The sequence below is a fragment of the Protopterus annectens genome, chromosome 12.part0 (assembly GCF_019279795.1).
Source record: "Protopterus annectens isolate FY-2018-M chromosome 12.part0, PAN1.0, whole genome shotgun sequence".
Classification (NCBI taxonomy): Eukaryota; Metazoa; Chordata; order Ceratodontiformes; family Protopteridae; genus Protopterus; species Protopterus annectens.
In genome coordinates, this window is record NC_056746.1 from 824,593,221 (window position 1) to 824,618,872 (window position 25,652).

The following is a 25,652-nucleotide window of genomic DNA, read 5'->3' on the forward strand; positions in this document are numbered from 1 at the left end:
CTAAAAAGAGACTTAAATGACTTCCAACGTAAGGAAGTCTTTTCATGGCCGAAACGAATGGCTTCTAAAATGGCCGATAATACCATAGTACCATCCCAGAACAATGATGCGGTGGTGGTAATGCGGTAGCATTGTCGCCTCACAGTAAGATGCTGTCCGGTTCGATTCTCAGCTAGAGCGTCTTCTGTGTGGAGACATGCGTGAATGGGTGTACCTTCGTTGAAGGTTGTGCATCAGGGTTGGCAACTCGGCACATAAAAATCTACTGCCAATCATTAGCGGACCGGAGTTCCACTGTGGCAACCCCTAACCAGGAAATGCTGAAAGACACAACAACAACAACAACAACAACAACCATCCCAGAACAACGATAGTAACTTTAATGCAGATGAATTAGGAGATGCTGTGCCTTTAACAAACAACACTGAGTTAGAGTGCGATAGCAACATGTATCCTGTGACTCAGCAAGCAGCGACACCACTTATAGAGCGTGCTGAGAACGAGAGAAGGGATTCCACTCTAAGCAATGGCGACAATGAACCCAAAACAGTTATTAAACATAGGAAAGGAGGTAATTCCAATACATCATCTTTTTTAGAAGCGAAAGATACATTGCAGAAATTGATCCTGCTATATGTCCTGAACAATGTGCTGCCCATCAGAGAAAGGTCCAAAAGCAGGGGGGGGGGAAGGAAGGGCAGAATACAGCAAACGAGAGAGAAAGGTATTCATTCAAATGTAATGACCACACGCAGCAGAAATACGAGAAACTAGTAATTAATTTATCTAGTATAGAGTTGACTGAAGCACAGAAGCCCCTTTTAAATAAGGGACTAACTTTTATTCCGACGCAGAAAACAATGCTTTTTGAGCTTTTGAAAGAACTCAGACTATTTGCACGTTCTTTAACATTAAAAACCATGTTTGGTACAATTGAAATAATGACTAATACAGCTTTCAAAAAGCCTAGCATGTTTATACCAAAACCACACCCCACCATAGAAACTTTTGTTTCTGTCTGTGAGAAGGAAATTAGGACAGAATTTAACAATAGGAATGAACCCACTTTTTATAATTTGAATAAGAGTGAGAATGAAGCCCTATTGCAACTTAAGGGTCTATCAAGTATTAAAATTAGGCCTGCAGACAAAGGGGGTGGGGTAGTAGCTATGGATAAACTTTTTTATATACAGCAAATGTTGCACTTATTAGGTGAGACTAACACTTATCTTTGTATTTCTGACAGGGAAGCTAACGCTATTATGGATAGAGTGTCTGTCCTCATTTTTGATTTGTTCATTTCACACTACATTAATGAAGAACTGTTTAATTATTTTAATACTGAGTTTCCTATTATTCCTATAATTTATTGTTTACCAAAAGTTCATAAAGACATAAATTGTCCTCCCATGAGACCTATTGTTTCTAACAGAGGATGGGCTACTGAAGCCCTATCTGTATATGTTGAGAAGTGCTTACACCCTGTATTAGAAGGTTGTGACACGGTATTAAAGGACACAAAAACTTTTCTGAGATCTCTGTATGAAATAAGGATGAACATAAAGAGTGAATTCATTTTTGTCACCATGGATATAGCGTCACTATTCACGGTGATTCCCAATAACTGGGGGATTGAGAGGATACGTGACTTGCTCAACATTAAAAAAGTATATAGTAACACTAAAATTGAATTGATTTGCAGTCTATTGGAAATTATTCTAGACAACAATATATTTATTTTCAATGAATCTGTGTACTTACAGAAAGTTGGCATATGTGCCAATAGTTACGCCAGCTTAACATTGGTCTCATGGGAGACTAGCTTTTTGTGAGAAGGCAGTGATTTTTACAATGAAATTTTATGGTACAAACATTTTGTTGATGTTTTTTTGCTATGGGGAGAGACTATTGATAGGCTGGAACTATTTGTGAACTATTTACATAGCACGACTGATTTTCTAAGGCTCACCTTTCAATATTCAGATAAAGAAATAGATTTCCTTGATGTTAAAGTATGCAAAAATTCATCACAAGAAACAGTTACTGGTCTATATAGGAAACCCACATATTAGAACAATATAATACACAAAAGCAGTATGCACCCCACCCGTGTTTATAGGAACATAATTAAAGGGCAATTTATGAGGTTGAGCAGACTCCACAACACAGATGAGGGCCTACAAGAAGCAGTCACTTTACTGGAAAATGATTTTAAGAAGTGAGGCTATAATAAAAAGGAAATAGGGGACAGTATTGAAAAAATGTATGAAGGACGTAATAACAGAGGGACCCCGTACTATTCGGGAGAGGTTCAAGATGTATTGTCAAATGAGAATACCATGAGTAAGGTCAGGTTTCCAATAACCTATTCAAGTGACATCAGATGATTCTGTGGGATATTTGAAAAAAATTGGGGCATCCTGACCACTATAAATGAACTGCAGGGGGTGATAGATAATAAACCTAGTTTCTCCTTCAAGAATAAAAAGTCTTTAAAGAGTCAGTTATGCTACAAAGTAAATTCCAAAAGGAACAATAGAACACTCTCCCAAAGAATTGGAACTTTCCCATATAGAAAGTGCATGGCATGCAATTATGTATATAGTAAATCTACTTTTCAACATCAGACTTGTAGATTTGAAATAAACATAGATTTTTATGCCGATTGTAGAACTAGACATCTGGTATATTTCAGTTTTTGTATAGTCTGCCATGCCTTCTATATAGGCAAAACTGATAGGCTGTTTAAAGAGCGTATACAAGAACATCTGAGGGATATTAATAATAAGAAAGAAACCAATGCCTTGGCCAAACATGAGCAGTCTGCATGTCCATCACACATTTTTAATTTTATGGCCCTAGAGGTTGTGCAATCAAACATTAGAGGTGGGGATATGAGCAACATTGTAGAAGAAGTGGAACAGAAATGGATTATGTTATTGAAGGCAGACAGCTACCCAGGGCTAAATAGTGCAGTGTCACTAAAACCTTTTTTGAAAGCAAGACCGCTTAAGCGTTGAAACAAATATGTTGTTATGTGTACATTAGGAACTAATTTATGTTGTTGCTATTTAAGGACTGTTTTAAGGTGCTGTTGTTTTTTAAAGAAATTTTGCACTTAATTTTAAGATGTCATGAATGAGAAGCCATATGATTGGATATTGTATGATTTAAATGTAGAGAGATTATATGTGTTAGTCAGAGTCTGAGGAAGCTATTTGTTATTTACCACAAAAGCGCTTACTTCATTAAACTTTTACTATTTCACTAATTTTGACATCAGCCGTGGTCAGTTTGCTATATTCTATTTTGTGGGGAGTCCTTGTACAAAATTTGTCCAACTGGTAGTTCTGGGGGGAGGCAAATACATCTATGTCTGGGCTCCCCCATTTGCTTGTCAACATGTTGAAAATCCGTAGTTCCAGTTTCCACTCGTGTGTGTCCATGAGATTTCTGCTTAGTTCGTCTGCCATTCTATTCAATTTTCCTGGCAGGAATTGAGCTTGTAGGTGCACTTGGTAGCTCAAGGCCGTTTTCCACAATGCCATGGCTAGTCTGCAGAGGGGGTAGGAATGTGTACCCCCCCTGCTTGTTTATGTACCACATAACCGTAGTGTTGTCCGTCTTTACCATTAGTTGTCCTGGAAGAATGTAGTCCTTGAAGGCTCTCAGAGCATTCTGTACAGCTAACATTTCTTTTTGATTAATATGTAGGTGCATTTGATTTGGATTCCATTTGCCCTGAATGCACTTCCCTGCCAGGTGAGCTCCCCATGCATAGTCTGATGCATCTGTAGTTAGGGTTTGGGCGGCAGGGGGTGGTGTGAATGGTAGTCCCTTGTTTTGGTGGCAGGCCTCTGCCCACCATAGGAACTCCAGGCGTAGGCAAGGTATGATAGGAATCATTGTTTCCAGGCTGTGACAATGTTGACTCCATAGACTTTTTAAGTACCACTGAAGTTTCCTCATATTCAGTCTTGCATATGGAATTAGAAGAATGCAGGAGGCCATGAACACCAAGGCTTGCAGTATTTGAAGTAAGTTACCAAATGAACTTGCTTTTCTGGCATGAGGAAAGCCACCTGGGCAGTTGTATTCAAGCTTGCATCCAGGAATGTAATCTGTTGAGAGGGTACCAGTTGTGATTTCTTTTTGTTTATGGTGTACCCCAGACAAGTTAGAACCCTTTTTACAAATGTCAGATGATTTAGAAATGTGGCCTGGTTTTCTGCCTGAATTAGACAATCATCCAGGTATAGATATATTTGAATATTTCTTTGCCTGCAAAATGCAATTACTGGAGCCAGGCACTTTGTGAATACCCTGGGCGCAGTAGACAAGCCAAAGGGCAGTGCAGAGAACTATTAATGCAAGTAGCCTGCTTTGAAGCAAAGGTATCTCCTGCAAGATTCCCTGATTGGGATATGCAGGCAAGCTACTTTTAAATCTAGAGTTGCCAACCAGGCATCTTTGCCTAGCATAGGAAGTAATTGGTGAAGAGTCAGCATCTTGAATTTTGGAATGTCCAGAAAGGTGTTTAGAGTAGACAGGTCCAGAATTAGACGCCATAATTTGTCTTTTCTGGGTACAAGGAAAAGCCTGGAATAGAAACCTTGTCCCTTTACTTCTTCTGGTACCAGATGAATAGCCCCCATGTTTAAGAGGGAAAGCACTTGTTTTTGGGCCTCTGCCCACTGATTTGGGGGCAGGTCTGGCCACCTGTTTGGTGTTGGCAATGTGTGGAAATGAAATCTGTATCCATGGGACACTATATTCAAAACCCATTTGTCCTGGGTTATGAGTTCCCTGTTTTTTGCATGAAGAGCAATCTTTCCCCCCAAAGGGTCGGCTAAAAGGTAAGTGCTTGGTAATTTTAAAGGAAAGTCATTGAGACTGTTTACCATAGGGGGGTGTCTTGTTATTTCCTGATTTGGAAGTGGAGGCCCCCCATTGCTTAGTTCTGAGAGTCGCCTGGGACTGAAATCTGGTGCTTTTGGTGTGTCTGGGTTTGACTTGAGAGGATCTGGAAGGAGCAGGAAAGGACCAATTCTTAGTAGGCCAGTGCCTACTAAATCTAAGAGGTTGCACTTGCAAGAAATCTTTTACAGTTTGCATAGATTTAGCTTTATCTTCCATCTTTTTTAGAACTTCCTCAGCCTTATTGCCAAACAGGCGGTCCTGATTTAAAGAAGCATCCAACAATTTTGCTTTAACATGGTCAGGCAGAGATTGCTCCTTAAGCCAAACATGCCTTCTAAGCACAGACCCAGTAACAGCAGCCCTGCAAGAGGCCTGTAAGGAATCAAAACCGCATTGCAAAGTATGTTTTCCAACTTGTTCAGCAGAATGCAATAAATCCTGTAAATCTTTATTTTCCACAGAGTCAGAGATCAACATAATTTTCTGTTTAAGCAGTCCAATAATATGCAGTTGATATTTTAACATATGAAATTGGCAGTTTAAAGCCCTGATTGCCAAGGTTGCAGAAGTATAAACCTTTTTACCCCATCTATCCAGCGCCCTGGAGTCTCTATCAGAAGGGGTAGGATTTTTAGCAGTAGAAGCCTTAATGCCCTTGGGCCCCTGAGAAATGGCTTCTGGATTCACAACTGGATTTTTGAAAAGAAACTTGTGGGACTCAGAAACCCTGTAGTATCTGTCAGGTTTACTAGGAGCCGGAGGCAGGGAATCAGGGGCTATACTGGATTCCAAAAACACATAATCAACAATGTCTAGTACAGGAGGTATAGCCAAATGTCTATGCTGAGGTAGAAGAAGGAAATCCCTAAGCCTCTTTTTTGATTCAGAAAATTTGTGACTTTCCCAGTGGAAATGCTCCCTTAAGGTACGTAAAGTTTCCCCAAAAGAAAAGTCCTCAGGGAGGGAAGCAGAGGGAATGGCATCCTCGGCATCAGAATCCTCATAAGTAGGCATGGACAAATCCAGGTCATTAAAAGAATCAGAAGAAACAGAGTCCTTCTTGATCAGAAGATTCATAGTCAAGCTCAGCCCTAGGCCTCTTAGAAGGGGGAGGTTGACTACCCCTGATTAGAGTAATAAGATCTTCAGCCATTTTGATCATTTGTTTTATAAGCATAGGGGCCTGAACATGTGGCCTGGACATCGGTTTTTTAGATATAGATCGAGATTTAGGCCTTAGTATAGAAGGTGGAGTTGGTTTATTATGCAAGTCTGTAGGCCTGAATACACCCTCAGAAGCCGGTGCCTGCACAGCGGCTCCGTACCCATCCAAGGTACAGACATCCACGGGTTCCATAGTTGAAGTATCTCGCGGCATACCGGATTCCGAATGGGTTTCAGTAGAGGCCTGTGAGTCAGAAGTAGTGGGTATCAGGGGCTGCAAAATGCCTCACTGAGTACTGGCGAACTGACAACTGGCTTAGGAGAAGCGTCGTCGGCAGTTTTGGACCTCGACGGCCTATCTCTGTCTTTATCTTTGCGTTTTTTCGGAATCCCGGTAGTCGGATGGCTAACCGACGTCATTTCTGGATAATTAAACCGAGAACCAAAATATTTAGAGGCAAAAATGTACCGACGACGGGATACTGCGTTGATTAAATAAAGCACAAAACCAACAGCAAGGTACGTCGCGGTCAGGGCCTAGGCAAGGAATGCCATACAAATGAAAATCTTTATGAGGTATTTGCTTTCCACAAGTAATGCAATTATTAACTTTTACTGACATCGGTAAGGAGCAAGAAAAAGTTTCCCCAACGGGGTACTTAGCTTTAAGTTGAAGACTTTGGTTCTGAAACTCGAAAATGAAAATTTCAGGCGTTGGCCAACCGGCACATGCGAACTGCTTCTGCTTCGGGCACCGCACGGCAAGAAAGATTGATGTAATGGCGTTGGCTGCATGTTTTATACCCCTGATGACCTGAAGTCATGGAAGAAGGGACAGCAACTGACGCAGGATCCAAGACTTTGTTAATCAGGCCGACTGAGGGCAACCTGCCAACAGATTTCCCAAATGTAATGACTGCAACAGTGAAACATGAAGAACATCAATAGTTACTGGGTCAGAACTGAGATGAGTGTATAAAATGTTAAAAGACTGAGAAACTTTACACAATTTATCTGATTTCTTAAAGGGTAGCAGGCTGGCTAACAGGCAATTTGCAGTCTTTTGCAAAATCATACTCCAAAGCTGATAAAACAGGAGCAATTGGGGAAGGCTCTGGAAATTCCAGTTGTAATAAATCATAATACTTTCTTAGAGACTGAGAAACATCATGATTTTCCCACTGAAACAACAGACTCATTTTGGAAATAGTTTAAGAGAAAGAAAATCCTTCAAAGTGACTAACCAAAGCTGAACACTCTTCAGAACCTGAATTTAAAACCTGGGGAGATAAAACATAATCTGTCTCTTCACCATCATTTTGAGGGTTCAAGATCTTTCAGAAAATGAAGAATCTCTTTTTGATTTACCAGAAACAGCCATAAAGGACAGATCAAGAGTCTGAACTAAACCCTGAGCTAACCCTGATAAATCACTCCTGTCCACAGTATCTGATACAGTACAGGTTTCTGATTCTTTTTGGGAGAAATTTTCACAGAAACAGATCCATTTTCACTAGGAAAAAACTCCCTAAGGATGGCCATAGTTTTCTGGTTAGGCTGAATGACATTCTTTGCCACTTCTTCAAAGACCAACAACAGCTGCTCTCCCTTTCCCTCCAAGGGTACTCCACCAGCACCAAAGGACATATCTAACCCCTGTACCATGGTGGCTCTAGACACTGCATCAGCAGGAACCAGGGAAAAAAGTGAATGGTTGTAGGAACTTGGTTTGGCCACAGCAGACACCTACTTGTGGCTGAGGCACTTCAGTAGCTCGATATAGTGGCACAGGCTGTTTACTAGTTTTTTTCTTTGTGTGGTTAGAAGAAGAAAGAAATGAGGAGCTGGTAAGTTGTTCCATGGTTAAGTCGAAACTGCTGCCTGTTTCACAGGCTGCCTGGCAACAGTAGTCAGTAAAACAGGTAAGTTGTAAAAAAGTAACATTTACACATTAAAACATAATAAAAAAAGTACTTTAAACCCTTACCCCAGCACCGAAAAGTAAAATAGTTACTTTTACCTGAGAAAAAGTAGTTCAAAATTAGTTTTACCAACTTTTTAGTGCAAAAGTAAAAAAGTGACTCCTGTTTAAAAGTAAGTCATGTGACAGTTATTCTAAACACTTTTTCCTAATTTTTAAAAATATTATTCTTCAGAAAAAGTACAATTTCTTTCATACAAATGTTAAGTGGAAAATGTTCTCTCTGAAAGAAACAGCTGACCATCTATCCTCAAAAGCCAATGTGAGGAGTACTTTTTGACTGCAGAAAAGCTCTGAAGAGCTTGGCACCCAGTCCTGATTTTTTTAGTCAGCTCAGTTTGAGCTGACTAATGGCTTGGGCATGTGGAAGGTGCCTTGAAAGATTTAAAAGTTGGTCAGCTATTATATTCTTAGCAGGATATAACCACATGTGGCTAAGGCTGCTGCAGTAGTTGTCAAATGATAAATATTGACTCACACCCAAAATCTTCCAGGTGCTAACCTCTCTTACCACTAATATTGATATATGTAAAAAGCACTTTATCTACTTCTCTTATGCTCTGGGTCACCCTTCTTTGTTCCTCTGCTACGTTCTGTTTCCATTCTTCCTTTTGTCTACTGCCTGGGTAATTAATGCTCTTTTGCTTCTGTGACATCCATTCTCTATTTTATCTTAGTTCAAAGATGCAGTGGTCAAACTGGCGCAGCTCTCTAACTACTGCTGTTCTTACAGGAATAAGATGGAACCTGTTCATTGCAAGGTCTTTTCTCACTCTTCCCATCTTCTCCCTTTTCTGCAGCTACACCTAGTCATTAAGCTCCTAATCATCTCCTTTTTCAGTGTGCTGGCTGCTGGCACAGGCAAGAATTCTGAGACTGCTCTCACCAGCCCCATCTCTTACCATCTGTTTGACATCTTCCTGGCCATGCTTGGTCTCACACCAACTGTCTATTTTGGCAGGTTATTGATGACTACATGTACCACAGCTACCTGTTTCTACCCTTATGACTTGGTGATTACCTTTGGCACTTTATCCTCCTATGTCTTCCTAGTCTGAGCCCAAAATTGTTACTCTGCAATTTGGTCTCTTAATTCCATTGGTGACAAAGCCTCAATTTAACAAAATCCTCTGTTCTGCAAGTTGACTCATTTCCTTCAGTTTCAGTCCTATACCACTAACCTTCCAATCTGCAATCTTTCCATCAATTCCATTACCCCCTTTCTTCTTCATCAGCTGCATTGGTTGCCTCACTCTGTATACAGTAGCTGAGCCTTTCTGCATTCCTCTCACACTCATTTAAAAATATCTTTCCACTGTTCTGTCCTGTTAACCCTTTGCCTCTCCCAAATGGCTATGTATCCTTCTCTACCCACTTCCCTTCTGCTCTCATTGTAATGTTGGTTCCTGCATGCCACTTTTGGGTCTACTGCAACACCATCACCTGATATTAATGTCTTCACCTGGCCTTTTGACAGGCTTGAGTGTAGAAGAAGGCATACTAGTGGCATTGAGTAGGGAAAGATGGCAACAGTTAACACAGCACCACAGTCATATAGAAAATGGAGAACAAAACAGGGATGATGATAATGATGATGATGACCTGCCTTTTACCTCAGCTTCCTACATTGTCCTTTCTTTCATGGCTGCAGCTCCTAGATTTTCTGTTCACCATATTATGTGCCACAATACATTCCCATACTCCTCCAGCAACCATATTCATTCTCTCTTGTCATCTCCCTTCTCTCCTTCATCATTCCTCTCTCTACTTCATCTACTGACCTTCAGCTGCCTCCCTCCATCCCTCCTCTTCTCCAGTCCCACTCTGTCCTCTTTCATTTGAGTAGCTATTCCACAACCATCTCTATCTACCTGGCTTCCCTGAAGTTCCTTTGTTATTCTGCAGACCCCACATTCTACACCATCCCAAATCTCCCTGAGCCATGCCACTAACACTGATTCTGGGCACATCATCCATAACTCTGGCTTTCTACTCATGTTACCTTTATGATTTTCCATTCTTGGATCCATCACTTTCCCTTTTTTGTTATCATTTTTTCTTTTACTTTGATATATCTTTTTTATTAGTTTACAACTAGGACTTTCTAATTTAAGAGTTATTTGATCTGCTACATGAATGACTATGACAGCAGAATGTAGACAATTGGCAGGTCATAGCCTACACCCTCTTTTGTAAACAACCCCTTTATCCCTGGCCTTGATAAAAGAATATGTATTAATTCTACTGCTGCAGAGGTATATGCGGAAAAGTACTACATCCACAAATGTTGTGAAGTGTGCACCTTTGTACTTTGCACATTTAATTATTGTTGTTTTTTTGTATATGGCTAATTTTTAGCACACGGTTTTCATTCTGTCTGACCTTACAGTTAAAATTGCAGTCTTGCAACAATGATAAGTCCAATTGGACTTTGAATAGCTTTACATTGCTGCATTCAGTTGTTAATAGTACTAACATTTGCATGTAATGTAACATTGTCTGAAATATATGAAGAATGGTCAGGGCATAGGCTACATGATAGGATGAATTCTGCTTTAATGGTCTCATTTTTACAGCAATCAACAAAACAGTAAGGGTATGACTGAAATACTAAGGTAAAAAGAATGAATGGTTATGTGAAGTTGATGCTTTATAACTTGCATTTTGTTTTTATTTGATTTATTTATTGTATTATATATCTACCTGAAAAGTCTCTTACATGAAAGATATGTCAATAGATGGTTTCCTGGTATAATGAATTGCACAGGGAAGACTGGGGTAAAAATTAACTGCACAGAATAAAATAAAATAAAAAACACCCAAGAGCAGTCAACAGCAGTTAAAATCGAACAATAAAATAACAGAAAATAAAAATGCTGTAAATGGCAAGAGAACTTTAATCAAATAAAAGTACGGTAAGTGCTTTCGCAGAAAATCTGGTTCATCAGACCAATAAAACAATGTGACCATCTTTAGTTAAATGCATAAAATTCATTTCAAATCACCCAATAAAATACATCAATATCAAGCATGTAACCCAAACATCAGAAATACTAATAAAACTCATTTAAATAATAGTCTTTGCTTCAATGTTGGTATTAAAGAGACCGTATCTTTAAGACCATAAATTTTTTCAGCTTGTAAATGTAAAATCCAAAAAGTTCCCTACTCTGAGTCTTATTGACACAGTCTGCTAATCTCCCATCTTCCTTTAATAATTCAATAACTTTAAACTTAAAAGTATAACTTTTGACCTTCTTTCATAATGCTTAGCCAATGAATTAGTTTCATTATATTGCCTATTGTCCCTTACATGCTCTATCATATACTCTAAGAGAGAACGATCAGTCTTCCCAACAGAAAACATACTGCATAACTCACACTGTGTTAAATATACTAGATATATAGAAGTGCAGTTAGCTTTAACTCTAAAATAATACCTTCTATTAGTCCCAGGATGTATAAATACATCACTGCTATCAATAAGATATTAGAAATTGCACCTACCACAGGGAGAAGTTCCAATTTGATCTAAAGCTTCCGAGCCCCTATTATTAGTATTATTATTATTATTATTATTACAGAGTAGTCTCTTTAATGACTTCCTATTCTTAAATCTAAAATTAGATTGTGTCCCTATCACACTATTAACTCTGTCATCTGAAGTTAATATATGCCAATTTCATTAATAACCTCGCATATAGAATGTATATTACTAGAATAGCTTAGAGATACAGGTGTACCCTTTACTTTCATGGGCCTAATCTCAACGTAGCTCATGAGTAATCCCACCATCTGAGAAATAGGACTTGGCTTTACTTGCTCTCAAATCTCTTATACCTGACATCCGCATTTCCATTTCTGTTTCCTTATAACTGCTCTGCAGAAATTCTTCACACATCATAACAAGATCAAAGTCCAACCTATTATCTCTATTATCACCAGTACATAAGAATCATATATTACACAAAGTTTATACCCACCACATGTATATAAGAATATTATAAGGGGCCAGACTATCAGGCTTTAGCACCTGTATAATAGAGAAAAGGCACTTCTACTTGAGTGAAAAAAGCAGGAGGTATATATATTCTCATGTTAAGTCTATGGAGGTACATGAGCCTTGTAACTAAGCCTACTTACTGAATGATGCATACTTCTAAGGATGCTCAGTGGATTGTGGGATCATGTCAAGATGCTGGACCCCATGTGGGCAAACTAAGGTATAACACATTAAAATTAAAAAGGACATGTATTGCTAGAATGAGTTAAAATCGTATAACTCACTAAAATGTAATGAAATAAACATTTTTTCAGGTTTTTTTTTTTTGTGCAGCCTTCCATTAAATAAAGAGATACATAACAAAGCCATCAATACTGATGTTCCAGAAGGGCAGCAGCACAGAGAAAACTTCCTTATGGCCACTTCATGACTAGTTCCCATATCTATGTGACTATGCTGAAAATTATGAGGAAGACTCAAGATGCCACCTGATGAGTGAGAAAAATTACATGTTGCAGAAGTAAAAGGCAGCTGACACTCCCTTCCTCCTCGAGGCAGTTAAGGTGGGAACCATTTAGAATTGGGAGACTATAAGTACGTGAAACACATATGCATGAATGTGTGTGCACACACACACACACACACACACACACACAATAAAAAGGCACAGATACGTGTATGCACATACTGAAACTTACAATGAGTACTTCATTGCTGCAGCTCTTGTATTCCCTAAGCAGCCTCTCTTGGTACGACAGTAGCCCCGTCTTCTCAGCCACCTTTCTGTTGGCCTTGCCAGTTTGCTTCCTCTGCAGCCACTCATGTAGCTCTTCTTCTGAGTGGGCACTTGTACAGTCATCACCAAAATCACACCGGTCACCTCTTAAAGGCAAACATTAAAAATTACTGTTAAACTTGCACTAATTCACAGGCAGAGTAACAATCAGTATTAGTAGTTTCAGACAGTGGGCATAATACAATTAAGACTTAAAGGCATCATATTACAAGCCAAAAATATTTTAGGGTAAAAAATAATTACTTTTGACAAACAGGTTTCCCTTTACCTTAAAAGAACACCTATCACTTTTTCAAATCTTACTTCCTAGAACTAAACAGAGCCAAATGGAGAAAAAGCCTACAAGAACCTTAAAACAATATAGTAAAGTAAACTTAAGATAGAACATATCAAACTGAAATAAACAAATTATGCAGTATTTAACTACATCTAGGCAATACTGATTTAATAAAAAAAAGCCATATTTAAATTACAAGTAAAGATTATCTCGTACCCTTATAATCCCAGAATCCTAGCTCCATTCCAACTGAGTGATCATCCTTGTCCCACTCCAACCAATGCCAAAGCTCAGTGATCAGTACAGACCTTCACGTAAGTTCCATGACCAGGCTCATGCTGTTCAGCAATAAATGACTGCATGCAGAACCATAGCTAGGGTATCTGGCACTTTGTGCAGTTCTCTAAACTGCTACCCCTTTAACTCAAAGTTGACTAACAAAAAAAAGGCCTTGTCAAAGTTGAGGTTCCCCACTCCCAAAAAATGACATCTGCTCTGAAACAGTAGTTACAGTTAAATCACTTTACTTGGAGTGCTTCAGCAGTTTAGCCATGAACACAAATGCACTACTGCCATTCTCTTATGAAGCCACAATAGTCTCACAGCTTTATAAAGCAACTCCAGTAATGTGCTCCGACACCACAGGCACCTTCACAGCTTGTATCCTAGACAGCAGCCCCTTCACTTCTCCCTGCTTATGACTCTGAGCCAAAATACAGACACAGATGTGTACTCATTCAGTATGTCACACTGAGTTGCTGGTCAGAAACATGAACACGTATCAGTATAAGCCAAATGACTTTTAGGTAAGAGGCAGTACAGACAAGGTATGTTATGGGAGACAAATGCATCTAGACAGGAAACAGCATTAACAGCTGAAAAAAAGGTAACTTATGCATCCAACATGCTGAATCTGATAGAAGAGAAGAAATGAATAAACCACTGAAATATAACAAGTTCAGGTTTATTATGATACTTCTAGTCTTAGTAAATTTACATAGCAAACAAGTGAAAAAGGGAATTAATTTAACAAACAAAAAATTCAAATTAAAGCTAATATTAGAAAAATCACAAAAAAATATTATAATAGGATCCAAACAAGTAAAACTAAAATACATATGAATAACAATCGATAAAAGTCACATTTCCTATGGAAATGTCCAACTTGAGTAAGTATGGAAAACATGACTACCATGGCAAAAATAACTATAGTAATCTGTCACTATCACCAGATATATAGAGAGTTCTTAAAAGTCATACAACAGTGAAACCTTTAAGTCCAAAAAAGCAGCATCCAGACAGCCATATCCTGGCTAAAGTTGAAATGGGAAAGAAATGCTGGACAGTCCAGGAAAGTGCTACATTAATTTTATTACAGCCATGACAACACCTTGACAATAAAAGATGAACGGATTGAGGATATTGTAAATAAGGAAGTCGAGCGAATGTTCAACTTAAACCAAGATAATGGTTAATAGAAGACAACTGAGTTACTGAGATGATAATCAACGTCTGGGCATCACTCGAAAGTACAGAGTCACACAAATTAATTCCTTCCTGCTATCAGCTATCAAACACTGCATTTCAAGCTGAATTGAATCTTCCTCCCATTAGCCCTCATTTACATTCACAAGTTATATGTTACAATGCATATAAATTCTAAGTTGCAATGTTTCCCAGATATCCCACTATCTGAAAATTAGTATAATCTCTATCATGCAAATTATATAATATACATAATTAATATGCTGTCTGCCTAGTACCATAAGTTATGCTTAATTCTCCATAGCTATACCACTAGATTAACAGCAGTCATAAAGATACTTCACTTGTAGAAAGGCGTCTCCTGAGATGCTCGCTTCTCTCTTCCCACAGTACTGGCTGGTAGTAGAAACCACCACCCTCTAATATTCCTATCCTTTTCCCAGTCACTTTTCCCTCCACAGAAAAATCACCTAGATGAAGTTGAAGGCCAAGAAACTCTTAAGTACCTTTCAATTTCTTCATTTCAATTTCCTTCCCATAGCTCATGGAGGTACTTTCACATTCTCAGTTGTTTACTGCAGAATTGTTTTACAAAGTCTTTGTGACATAGACTGGGCAAACACATTTTATAGCCCTCATTATTATTCACCACCTGTGGTTTTATGTCTTGAAAACTGAACCTTGATGAATTCATGAAAGTGCTGATATTAACAGCCTTTTCTACAAAGAGTGAGTTTTTGGATAAATCTATACATGACGAGCAGGGTGAATTAGTTGTACTGTGACACTAGGTAAACTAAATGGTAAGTACTCTCATTTTTTATTGCCACTGAAGATTTGTTTGTATTTATGAAACTGCAAATAATTTTAGGGCAGTTTGAAATATTGCAAGCTTATCATCTCTTATAGCCAACAACGGTCAGTCAGAAATGAATGAGTAACATTCATAGACTTAAGTGACATGTTTAACACCTCAGAAGAGTAATGGGAAGGTCTAGGAATTGGACTACAGCCATGGTTACTTAACAAAACCCTGTACCAAGTCTGATTTGAACATAGCTTTGTAGTGGCCTTCAGTTACTACAAATCGGGGTTAGTCAGTGAAAAAGTCACACGTCTTCCAAAGGCTGTGTCTGAAGTCATGAACTTCCTGCATTGTCAGTGTATTCAAACCCCCACTACCCTACATATCTGAAGAGCAGATCCTCAAATCCTTGTCCAAGGCAAAAACACAGCCTCTGTGACCAGACAACATCCCAGTCTGTCTTCTAAACAGGCTAAAACATGAACTAGCATCACCACTAAGTACCATTTTCAATCATAGCCTAACCACAGGCTTTGTTCCTGTGGAATGGAGAACAGCAACAGTTATTCCCCTCCACAAAGGTGGCCTAGCAACAAACCTGGGGAATTACAGACTGATAAGCCTGACCAGCCTTATTTGTAATGCCATGGAACGTATGGTTATGGACCTCATAAATAAAGACATAGTTGACCTCGAAACCCTGGATCCTACCCAATTCGGCTTTGTGAAGGGCAGATCCTGCCTGGTAATTCAGGTGGATTTATTTAAAAATGTGACCAAGGCCACTGATGAGGTCAAATCTGTGCATACAGCATACCTTGACCTGGCAAGGCTTTCAACACAATCCCACATTCAGGCATTACCAATAAACTTAGCAAACTGAATGTAAACCCCTTTCTTTGTAAGATGGGTTGCCAACTGGCCCACAAATCAGACACACACTATCAAAGTGGGTGACTTCACATCAACCAGCAGACCTGTTACCAGTGGGGTGCCAAAGGGGTCAATGCTGGACTCCATACTGTTTGGTATACTTCTCAGAAGTTCAGGTCAAAATTAAGGGGTTGTGGCTGACTGAGGTTGCAGACAATGTCAGTATAGTCCAGGAGGGTCTCACGGAGACCAACAACTGGTGTATTGGTCACGGTCTCAAACTGAATGCAAAGAAATGCATCATCATTCCCTTCAGAACAAATGTTTCCTCACACTATCAAATCAACAACAATACCATAAGTACCCATGAAGTGGTAAGGGACATGAGATCACAAGCTGACTGCAACTTTAACTTCAACCACTATATGTCTACTGTAGTAAGGAAAGCTTTCTGTAGAGCACACTTGATTATTAAAACCATCATCTTGAGAGCAAAAGAAGTTATAACCCCCCCCCCATACCAGCATTTATCTGGCCCATAATTGAGTATAATGTTGCATTTCACATGTACTGTACTAATCACCTGCAGCAATTAGAGAGATCTCAGAGGTTTCTAACAAAGATCAAGGGACTCCAGCATGGGCCTTACACAGACTGACTAAAGTCCCTGTCACTATACTCCACATCATATAGACTTCTTAGGTGAGACTTAAGCCTGGCCTACAGAGCAATCCATGACCCAAATCTAATGAGATTGCTGCATGTCCATTAATCAAATGGGACTAGAGCTACCCATTCCAGGGGCCAAAATATGGCCCGTGACATAAATAGAACATGCTGGAGGGGTGGATTTATCTCTCAGCGACTGCTGTGTCTTTGGAACAAGCTACCAATTAACAGAGCACCTCTATGACACTGTTCAAGAGGAACCTGGACGAGAGGCTTGGCCACCATAAATTCTTACCGATGACAGAGCTCACAAACCTCCTGGACATGGACATTCACTACTAAATACAATCTTGGGTATTGACTAGCATTTCAATTGGATAGCCTAGTAATCTCCTATGATCCTATATATATATAAATGTAGAAAAAAGCTCCCTTGTTAGGTCAAGCACAAGTCATGTCAAGGGGCTGCAAAATGCAGTTGGAAGAAGAATTAAAAACGTCTATGGAAAACAAAATGATGTCAATATGGCAGGCCTAATGACAGTCATTTGGCCATTTGGAAGAACTTCAAACAGCATGTGTTAGGACTACAGAAAAGATATATGGCTGAGCCAGGTATGGATATAAGGTACATAAGGAAAGCTGGCGGTGGAATGCAGAAGTCCAGGAAGTCATCAAAAGAAAGAAGGAGTGCAGGAAGAAGTGGGAGGCAAGACTGACCAGGCTAAGAAGAACTACTGATTGGCTAACAAAGAAGCTAAGAAAGAAGTTGCAATAGCAAAGAATAGGGCATCAGAGGCACTCTACCAACTTCTGGAAAGTGACTCAGTAAGGAGCACAAGGTTGCAAAGCAAAGAAAGAAAGATAAAGAAGATAGTCAGGCACCCTTCATAAGGGATGCCAGCAAGAATCTGCTCACCAGTCCACAGGATATCAAAGGCAGATAGAAGGAGTATTTCAAGCAGCTTCTGAATGAAGAAAACCCCACAGAAGCTGTACTGCCTCAGAAACAGCATACAATGAGAGAAGAAGAGGAGCCCACCCTAGAAGAAGTAAGAACAGCACTAAGGAAGATGAAGTCAGGGAAAGCAGCAAGCTCAGATGAGGTCACAGTAGATATGATACAGATGCTGGGTGAGCTAGGAGAGAAATGGCTCCTGAGGGTACTAATAGCAGTGTGGAGAGAAAGGTGTATCCCAGATGACTGGAGAATAAGCACAAGACAATGTGGTGAGGAAGATTTGGGATAAACAGGAAGAAGGTAAGAGGAAGTGAGGACATCCAGCAAAGAGGTGGCTGGATTGAGTGAAAGAAGATCTGTGACAGTCAGGCATAAGTGTTGAAGAAGGCAGGAATGTGGCACTGAATCGAGAGAGTTGGTGACAGTTAACACAATACTCTGACCCCATGTAGAAAAAATGGGAAATGGGGATCTGATGATGATGATGAAAAGTTCAAATATAATAATAAGGAGAGTGGTTCTGATGCATTAGTATAGCACACAATATCAGAATATGACAAAAAACATATATTTAGAGTTTTCTATTAATCACAACATGAGATGTTCTTCATATTGATCACTGCTGTAGTAGCCTTAGCTGCATGGGTTACATCCTGCTAATGATATAACAGCCAGTCATCTAGCAGACCTTCAGGGCACCTTCCATGCACCAAAATTGCCAAGCAGCTTGAGATTAGCTGACTAAAAACAAATTTGGACATGAAGTCCTTCAGAGCTTTACTGCTGCTGAAACATATGCTCCTCTGAGGCTTTTGAGGCTCGACAGTCATCTTGTGCTTTCCTTTGTTGGGCAAATAAGTTCCTTTTAGGGAGAAAACCTTCCATTTTCTTATATTTACTGATGTTTTATTACTTTACAATCCAGGAAAGTTATTTTAAAGCTAGGAGTGCAGTGTTTTAATGGACTGTCTTGAGACTGTAACATACTTTAAAATGGAGCAGTCATTTCTTCTGTATGTTTTAAAGTAGTGTAAACTAATTGATAACATATTTTGTGTGGACAAATTGCATTTAATTTTCCATTGTGGGGTGGACATAGTGTTTGAAAGTGATTCTTACTGTGTTTTATCTGTCAAAAAAGTTACTTCTGTGGACTGCAAGTTTTACCAGCATTTGTGGCTTTTCTTCAGTGGGAAAGAGACACCATTTTCAGCTTGATCATGGAACATGTTGTCATTCCCATGGTCAGTCTTTGTTCCTGCCACAAAGAGAATAAGTTAAGCAAACAGCCTTTGCCACCAGAACAGGCTAGCGATTTGCCTCAGCTGCAGGTGGGTGACTTTGCTGTGCTCATTCACTGTATATCAGGCCACTCATCTTTTATCTCAAATCCCTCTGGTATAGCACCTTCAGCCAATATGGACTGAGGGTTAGCCACATCCTCTGTAGCTGTTGGAGTCCCCTCAGTGAGTAAGGAAAAGCCACTCTTGTTTGTCCTGGGAGAGGGAACAGGGAAGCTTTCCCTATTATGTCAAAATGCTTTGCCCATTCCTGTGAAAGCAATGGCTGCCGTTAGTAACAAGGCTGGCCCATTTTTCCTCTCAAAAAGAAACAGAAAACCAAACATGTATCTACTCCTCCTCAAACTTCTTTGGAGAGGAGTATTTTACCGAGACTGGCTCAGGGTTTCATTCAAGTTATGAGTCATTCATTTATGAATAAATTGATATCCAAATTTCTTAAGTCAAGCCATCCAACTCTCCATTTTCTTTCCTGAACCTAAAATTGAGGGAGAAAGGATAATCCATACCTCGGATGTCCACAGACAACTCAGATACTATCTTGACAGAACTAATTCTTTCAGATCTTTGGATCAGTCATTTATTTCCTATGAAGGTAAGAAGGGACAACGTGTCAAAACACACTATTTCCAAATGGTTGTCTAAGGCTACTACCTTTTGTTATGCTCTCCATAATATATCTATTCCAGGCAGGGTCAAGGCCCACTCTACCAAGGACTTGGCTTCATCTATGGCTTTTTGGAAAGGGTTGGCTTGAAGAAGTATTCTAGAAGCTGCTACTTGGTCCTCTGTACATGCTTTTACAAAGCACTATAAGCTTGATTCTTTCTCTAGGTTTAGATCAATCTTTGCTAGGACCACTCTCCAGGGGCTCCTGCACCCTTCTCCTTCCTCCTCTGAAATATACTTAGCTATGTTGATCTACCCATATAGCTAAGGCTTCTGCAGCAGTGATCCATATGAAGAACATAATACAGTTGTGAAAGTTGAATTTACCATAAAAGTAGATGTTCAAATGAATGCTGCAGCAGTAGCAACTCCCTCCCTCCACCCCCCTTGTTTTTTGGTGTTTTATGCCAGGGTGCAGACATTTATTTTTTGTTATTGCTAGCACTGTCCTTTCATAGCTCAGCCTTCCTCTCTCTGCTGGCAGAAAGGTCTGAAGGGCTTTGCACCCAAACTTGTCTTTTAGTCAGCTCATCTCAAGCTGCTTGACAGTTTGGGGGCATGGAATATGCCCTGAAGTATTGGAAGCTGGCTGGCTGTTATATCCTTGGCAGGATATAACCCACGTATTTAAGGTTACTGCAGCAGTGATCATCTGAATATCTACTGTTATGGTAAGTGTAACTTATATAATGATACTCTTTTCCCATTTCAAACAAAACATCTGTTATTCTTACTCCACATTCAGACAAAGATGTCAAATTCATCTACCAGTGCACCATGCTGGTATCACAAAAATTAGAAAATAAACTGTGTTAACTGTTTGAACCATACACACTGATTGCATAGTGTGCCCACTGTAAATCAACATATCCTAATAATAATAAGGAATATGGGCACGGGGTTTTAAATGTCATTTGTTCAAGGGACGGGGACTCAATATTCAGCTACGTGCCTTTGTGTTTACTTTTTATTTTGGTGTTCACAAAACTGTCTTGTATGCTTTGCATACATTTCAGTATCCACGGACTAGCTACTTCTATTGGGATATGCTAGTTAACTGTAAAAGGTTTTATAAGGGACAGGTTAAAATGTGAGCAAAAAGACACTTTGGTACTATAATATATATAATTAAAATGGTAGATCTGTGTGAAATAGGGAGCATATGCTGCCTATACCCTGTTGCCTGATGAAAGTGCATAGCATAATGATTTTGACAACATATACCCTGGGATTCATGAAGCTCGGCCCAAGGACAGCGTTAGCATTGTGCCAACCGTAAGGCATAGAGATGGCGCAGCAGCACCACATGCATATTAATGAAGGCGCGCTGCCGCAATGTCCACGTGCATGGAAAACGTGCGCAAGTGCAGGGGGCGTGTATAAGCACTGCACGGAGGCGTGAACATGTCAGCTGCAGACGCGCAACCTAAAAATGCCTCTAATAATAATCACTCCTGTCAGTGTCCGTGGATACTGAAATGTATGCAAAGCATACAAGACAGTTTTGCGAACACCAAAATAAAAAGTAAACACAAAGGCACGTAGCTGAATATTGAGTCCCCGTCCCTTGAACAAATGACATTTAAAACCCCGTGCCCATATTCCATTGTTGAAGTGAAATGCAGCGTGTTAGCGCACCACTGCCATTTGCTAAGCCTAACCCAATGGTTAGGGTTACCACCTGTCCCACATTGTGAGGGACAGTCCCCTCTGGGCAGTTGTGTCCATACCAAAACCATTATAAATGTTAAATGTCCTGCGACTGTAGGACATAATTATGTCCCATATTTTATGTAATAGTTCCATACAATACTTATTTCTGTATGTAAAATACCTAAATGTTACAAGAAACAGAATAAGCAACTTAACTGCTACAAGAATAAGCTTTCATTTAGGCAAAAAAGTAAAGTTCTATCCTTTGTACTGACCATGGGTATGTGTCGGCCTGTAAAATCTGATGTGTGTTCCGAAAAAGCCCCACTTTGGCCATTTGAAAAGGTGGCAACCCTAGACGTACGTGGGTATGCAAATGTGTATGCGCGACGGTAAGTGGCGGTGATTCAACGGTATGGGAAATGTAAATAAGCATGTAGGTGTATATGCATGTGTAGGTACAGACCAATATATTTATATATATATATATATATATATATATATATATATATATATATATATATATATATATATATATATATATGTAGATATAAAGAATGAACATGGTCACAATATAGCAGTCATAACGAATGTGAAGGGAAACAGCAGCGAAACCCCACGTAATATTTAGTGCTGTTATATCAGATTGGTCACAGGTGAGCACACCTCTGCATCCCCAACCACAGGTAGGATGCTAAAAGTGGAACTAACTATGTCCCCATGCTAAGTCTGACTTTCAGCTAGGTACAGGGTAGTCCCGGTCCCCAGTCAGACAAGTCTAAACCCGGATGACCACATGAACACCCTAACAATCAAATACACGTATGTGCCAGGACTATAGGCTTTGGAGGTCTGAATATACTTTGAGTGAGTCAACATGCGGCACAGGTTCAGAGCAGTAGGGAATGGCGCATGTGTAGTAGTGCAGTTTCCCCAACAGGAAAATGGATGCCTGCTGTGTTAGTGAAGTGTTGAGGCATGTGTTCGGGTAACTATGAACCATGAGTATACATATAAATGAAGCAGAACACCAATAGTGTAGTGGTTAGAGCATCCGACTATCGAGCAGACATTGCCGGTTTGACTGCAGCACACACCATTTATGACGCATAATCCGTATACGAGCATATCTTGCTAATTTTATGCTGTATAACAGCATATAATACCAATGAAATGTGAACTGGGGTGATGTATCACAGTAAGAATGTAGAAGGATTTTGCGTGACATGAATTGGCAGTTAAATGGAAAATCACAGCTGAAAAGTGTTGTACTCACCCTTTGTCCAAAAGCCCTTGTTCCGCCCAGCAACACAATGTACCGCGTCAGCCAGGCCCAATGCCAGGATCCTACACATCACAATCAATGTGATTTACCACTAAGCCATGGCAGTTATACCTAACGTCGATGTTATCACAAACATAGCAGACAGCACATTCATTCAACAGTATGATCAAAGTAATTAAATCATATAGATGTGTATGCATGCATACGTACACGTATATATATATATATATATATATATATATATATATATATATATATATAGGGTAACCACCTGTCCCACTTTACGAGGGACAGTCCCTCTTTGGGCAGTTGTGTCCTGTACAATTAGTGTCAAATGGCAGATGTCCTGAGATTTAATGACAAAAATATGTTCTATAGTTATGTAATAGTTGCATAAAAGAGTTATTCTGTATCTGAAACACCTAAATGCCATAAGAAACTGAATAAGCAACTAAAATGCTACAAAAATAAGCTGTCAATTAGGCATAAAAGTGAGGTTCTGTCCTGTGGGTATGTGCCGGCCTGCAGAATCTTGACGTGTGTACCAAATATGTCCCACTTTGGCCATTTGAAAGGGTGGCAACCATATATACATATCCACAGAAAGAACATGGGAACAAGAAAGCATTCATAATGAATGCAAAGGAATATAGCACCGGAACACCTGTATTATCTAGTGCTGACATATCAAGCTAGCCAGAGGTGGCAAAAATCCCTGTGTCTCGAACCACAGGTGGGAAGCTAACAGTGGGAGTAACCTTGTCCATGTGCTAAATCTGACTTTCAAATGGGTATAGGGCTGTCCCGGTCCCTAGTCAGACAAGCCTAAACCCAGATGACCACATGAACACCCTGACAATTAAACACATGTATGTGCCAGGACTATAGACTTTGGAGGTCTGAATATACTCAGAGTGAGCCAACATGCGGCATGGGACCAGAGCAGTAGGGAATGGCGCATGTGTAGTAGTAGTGCAGTTTTCCCAACAGGAAAATGGATGCCTGCTGTGTAAAAGAAGTGTTGAGGTGTGTATTCTGGTAACTATGAACCATGGGTATACATATAAATGAAGCAGAATACCAATAGTGTAGGGGTTAGAGCATCAGCCTAATGAACAGGCATTCATGGTTCAAGTTCGACTATAGCACATATCATTTTCCTTGTGGAATGAATATCGCTCTGCTGTAAAGCTGACATTAAAACATGTAAAAGTGAATGTGCATATCGCTTGGGACTATTAACCAGATCCCTTCAATCAAAGTGGTACTGTCATAATGAATAAGGCACAAGTAAGCACAAATAAGCAGCAGTAAACATATGTAACACACAGTAAGCATAGGCGAGTGCGCCTGCACGGGTGTAAGCAGCACCCAGTGTAGGAAATGCAATTTTGTATGTACAGATTTAATATATATACATATATATATATATCTATATATGAAGAATGAACGTCGCAACAATAAAGCATACACAAGGGATGTGAAGGGAATCAAGAGCAAATATGGTATTATATAGTGCTGTCAGCGTATGTCATAAAAAGCTGCCCAGGAGTGAGCAGAGCACCGCTACTCACACCACAAACAAGGTTTTACCAGTGGGAGTAACATTATTGAATTGCTAAGTCTACTTTACACACAGACGGAATGTAGTCCATGCTGGGACCAGCAAAAATTGTAAAGCACAAATCGCCATAATCCATAACCCCAGGAAAGGCACGTATGTGCAAATATTACATGGCAGGAGAGCCTGTGAATACACGAGGTGGGACAAAATATGTGTAGGGCCTCAAACCCTCTGGAGAGGTAATGTGTAAAGGTGTGTCATGGCTGCGATAACAAGTGGATAATGGATGTTACACGTGTAAATTCAACACGAGTGGTGTGGAGGAACTATGGGTATGAAATTATGGATCCAGGCATGCCAGGGTTGGATGGCCCGGTTCTAATGGACCACCCCTTGGAGGTCAGCTAGTTCGTAATAGGTATATATGCATACACACATGCAGACAACAATATGTTGAAGTACATTCTCTGTAACACATCCATTCCATTTGTTGACATAAATAATAGGAATGTGCACATACAAACATCGACAGTAGATGGAATAACAGGCTGTGCAGAAGAGGGATGGGACAAATCACACTGTATCACATTCCAATTACCATCGGTAATCCATACATGAACATATTGCGACTTCTGTCTGCTGTATAATGTGCTAAATACTGATTACAAGATAACTGGAGTGAAGTGTTGATGTCATAATGAATAAGGCACTAGTATGCTGGTGAAGCATGTATAAACACAATTACGCATGTGTAAGTGCGTATGAGCGAGGAATGTATTGGTTTACAGACACGCAGATGTATATATATATATATATATATATATATATATATAGACATATATTTATATCTATATATATATATATATATATATATATATATATATATATACATCTATCTATATATATATATATATATATATATATATATATATATATATATATATATATATATATATATATATATATATATATATATATACATATATTAATATATATATACATATATTATATGTATAGACATATATTTATATATATATATATATATATATATATATATGTGTGTGTGTGTGTGCGTAGATATATAGAGATATACAGCTATGATAGGAAAAAGCACACAGGAATGACATTTGTTCACAGGCTATGGCAATGGAAGTGAGGAACCCAGGCAAGACACATGACACATGCAGCATGCCCTTCCACCCCCCCTACAGCCAGACAAGGTAACTATACACATAAGCAATGTAAA

The 25,652-nt window shown here is 39.4% G+C and overlaps 1 protein-coding gene across 1 annotated transcript in view; it reads right to left on the reverse strand.

Annotated features, from left to right (window-relative positions):
• Positions 1–25,652, reverse strand: part of HELZ2 (helicase with zinc finger 2) — a 1,911,095-nt gene that overhangs the window by 1,706,646 nt on the left and 178,797 nt on the right. The window contains exon 2 of the mRNA XM_044089861.1: positions 12,767–12,950. Coding sequence (XP_043945796.1) covers positions 12,767–12,950 — 184 coding nt within the window. The remainder of the gene's footprint in view (positions 1–12,766; positions 12,951–25,652) is intronic.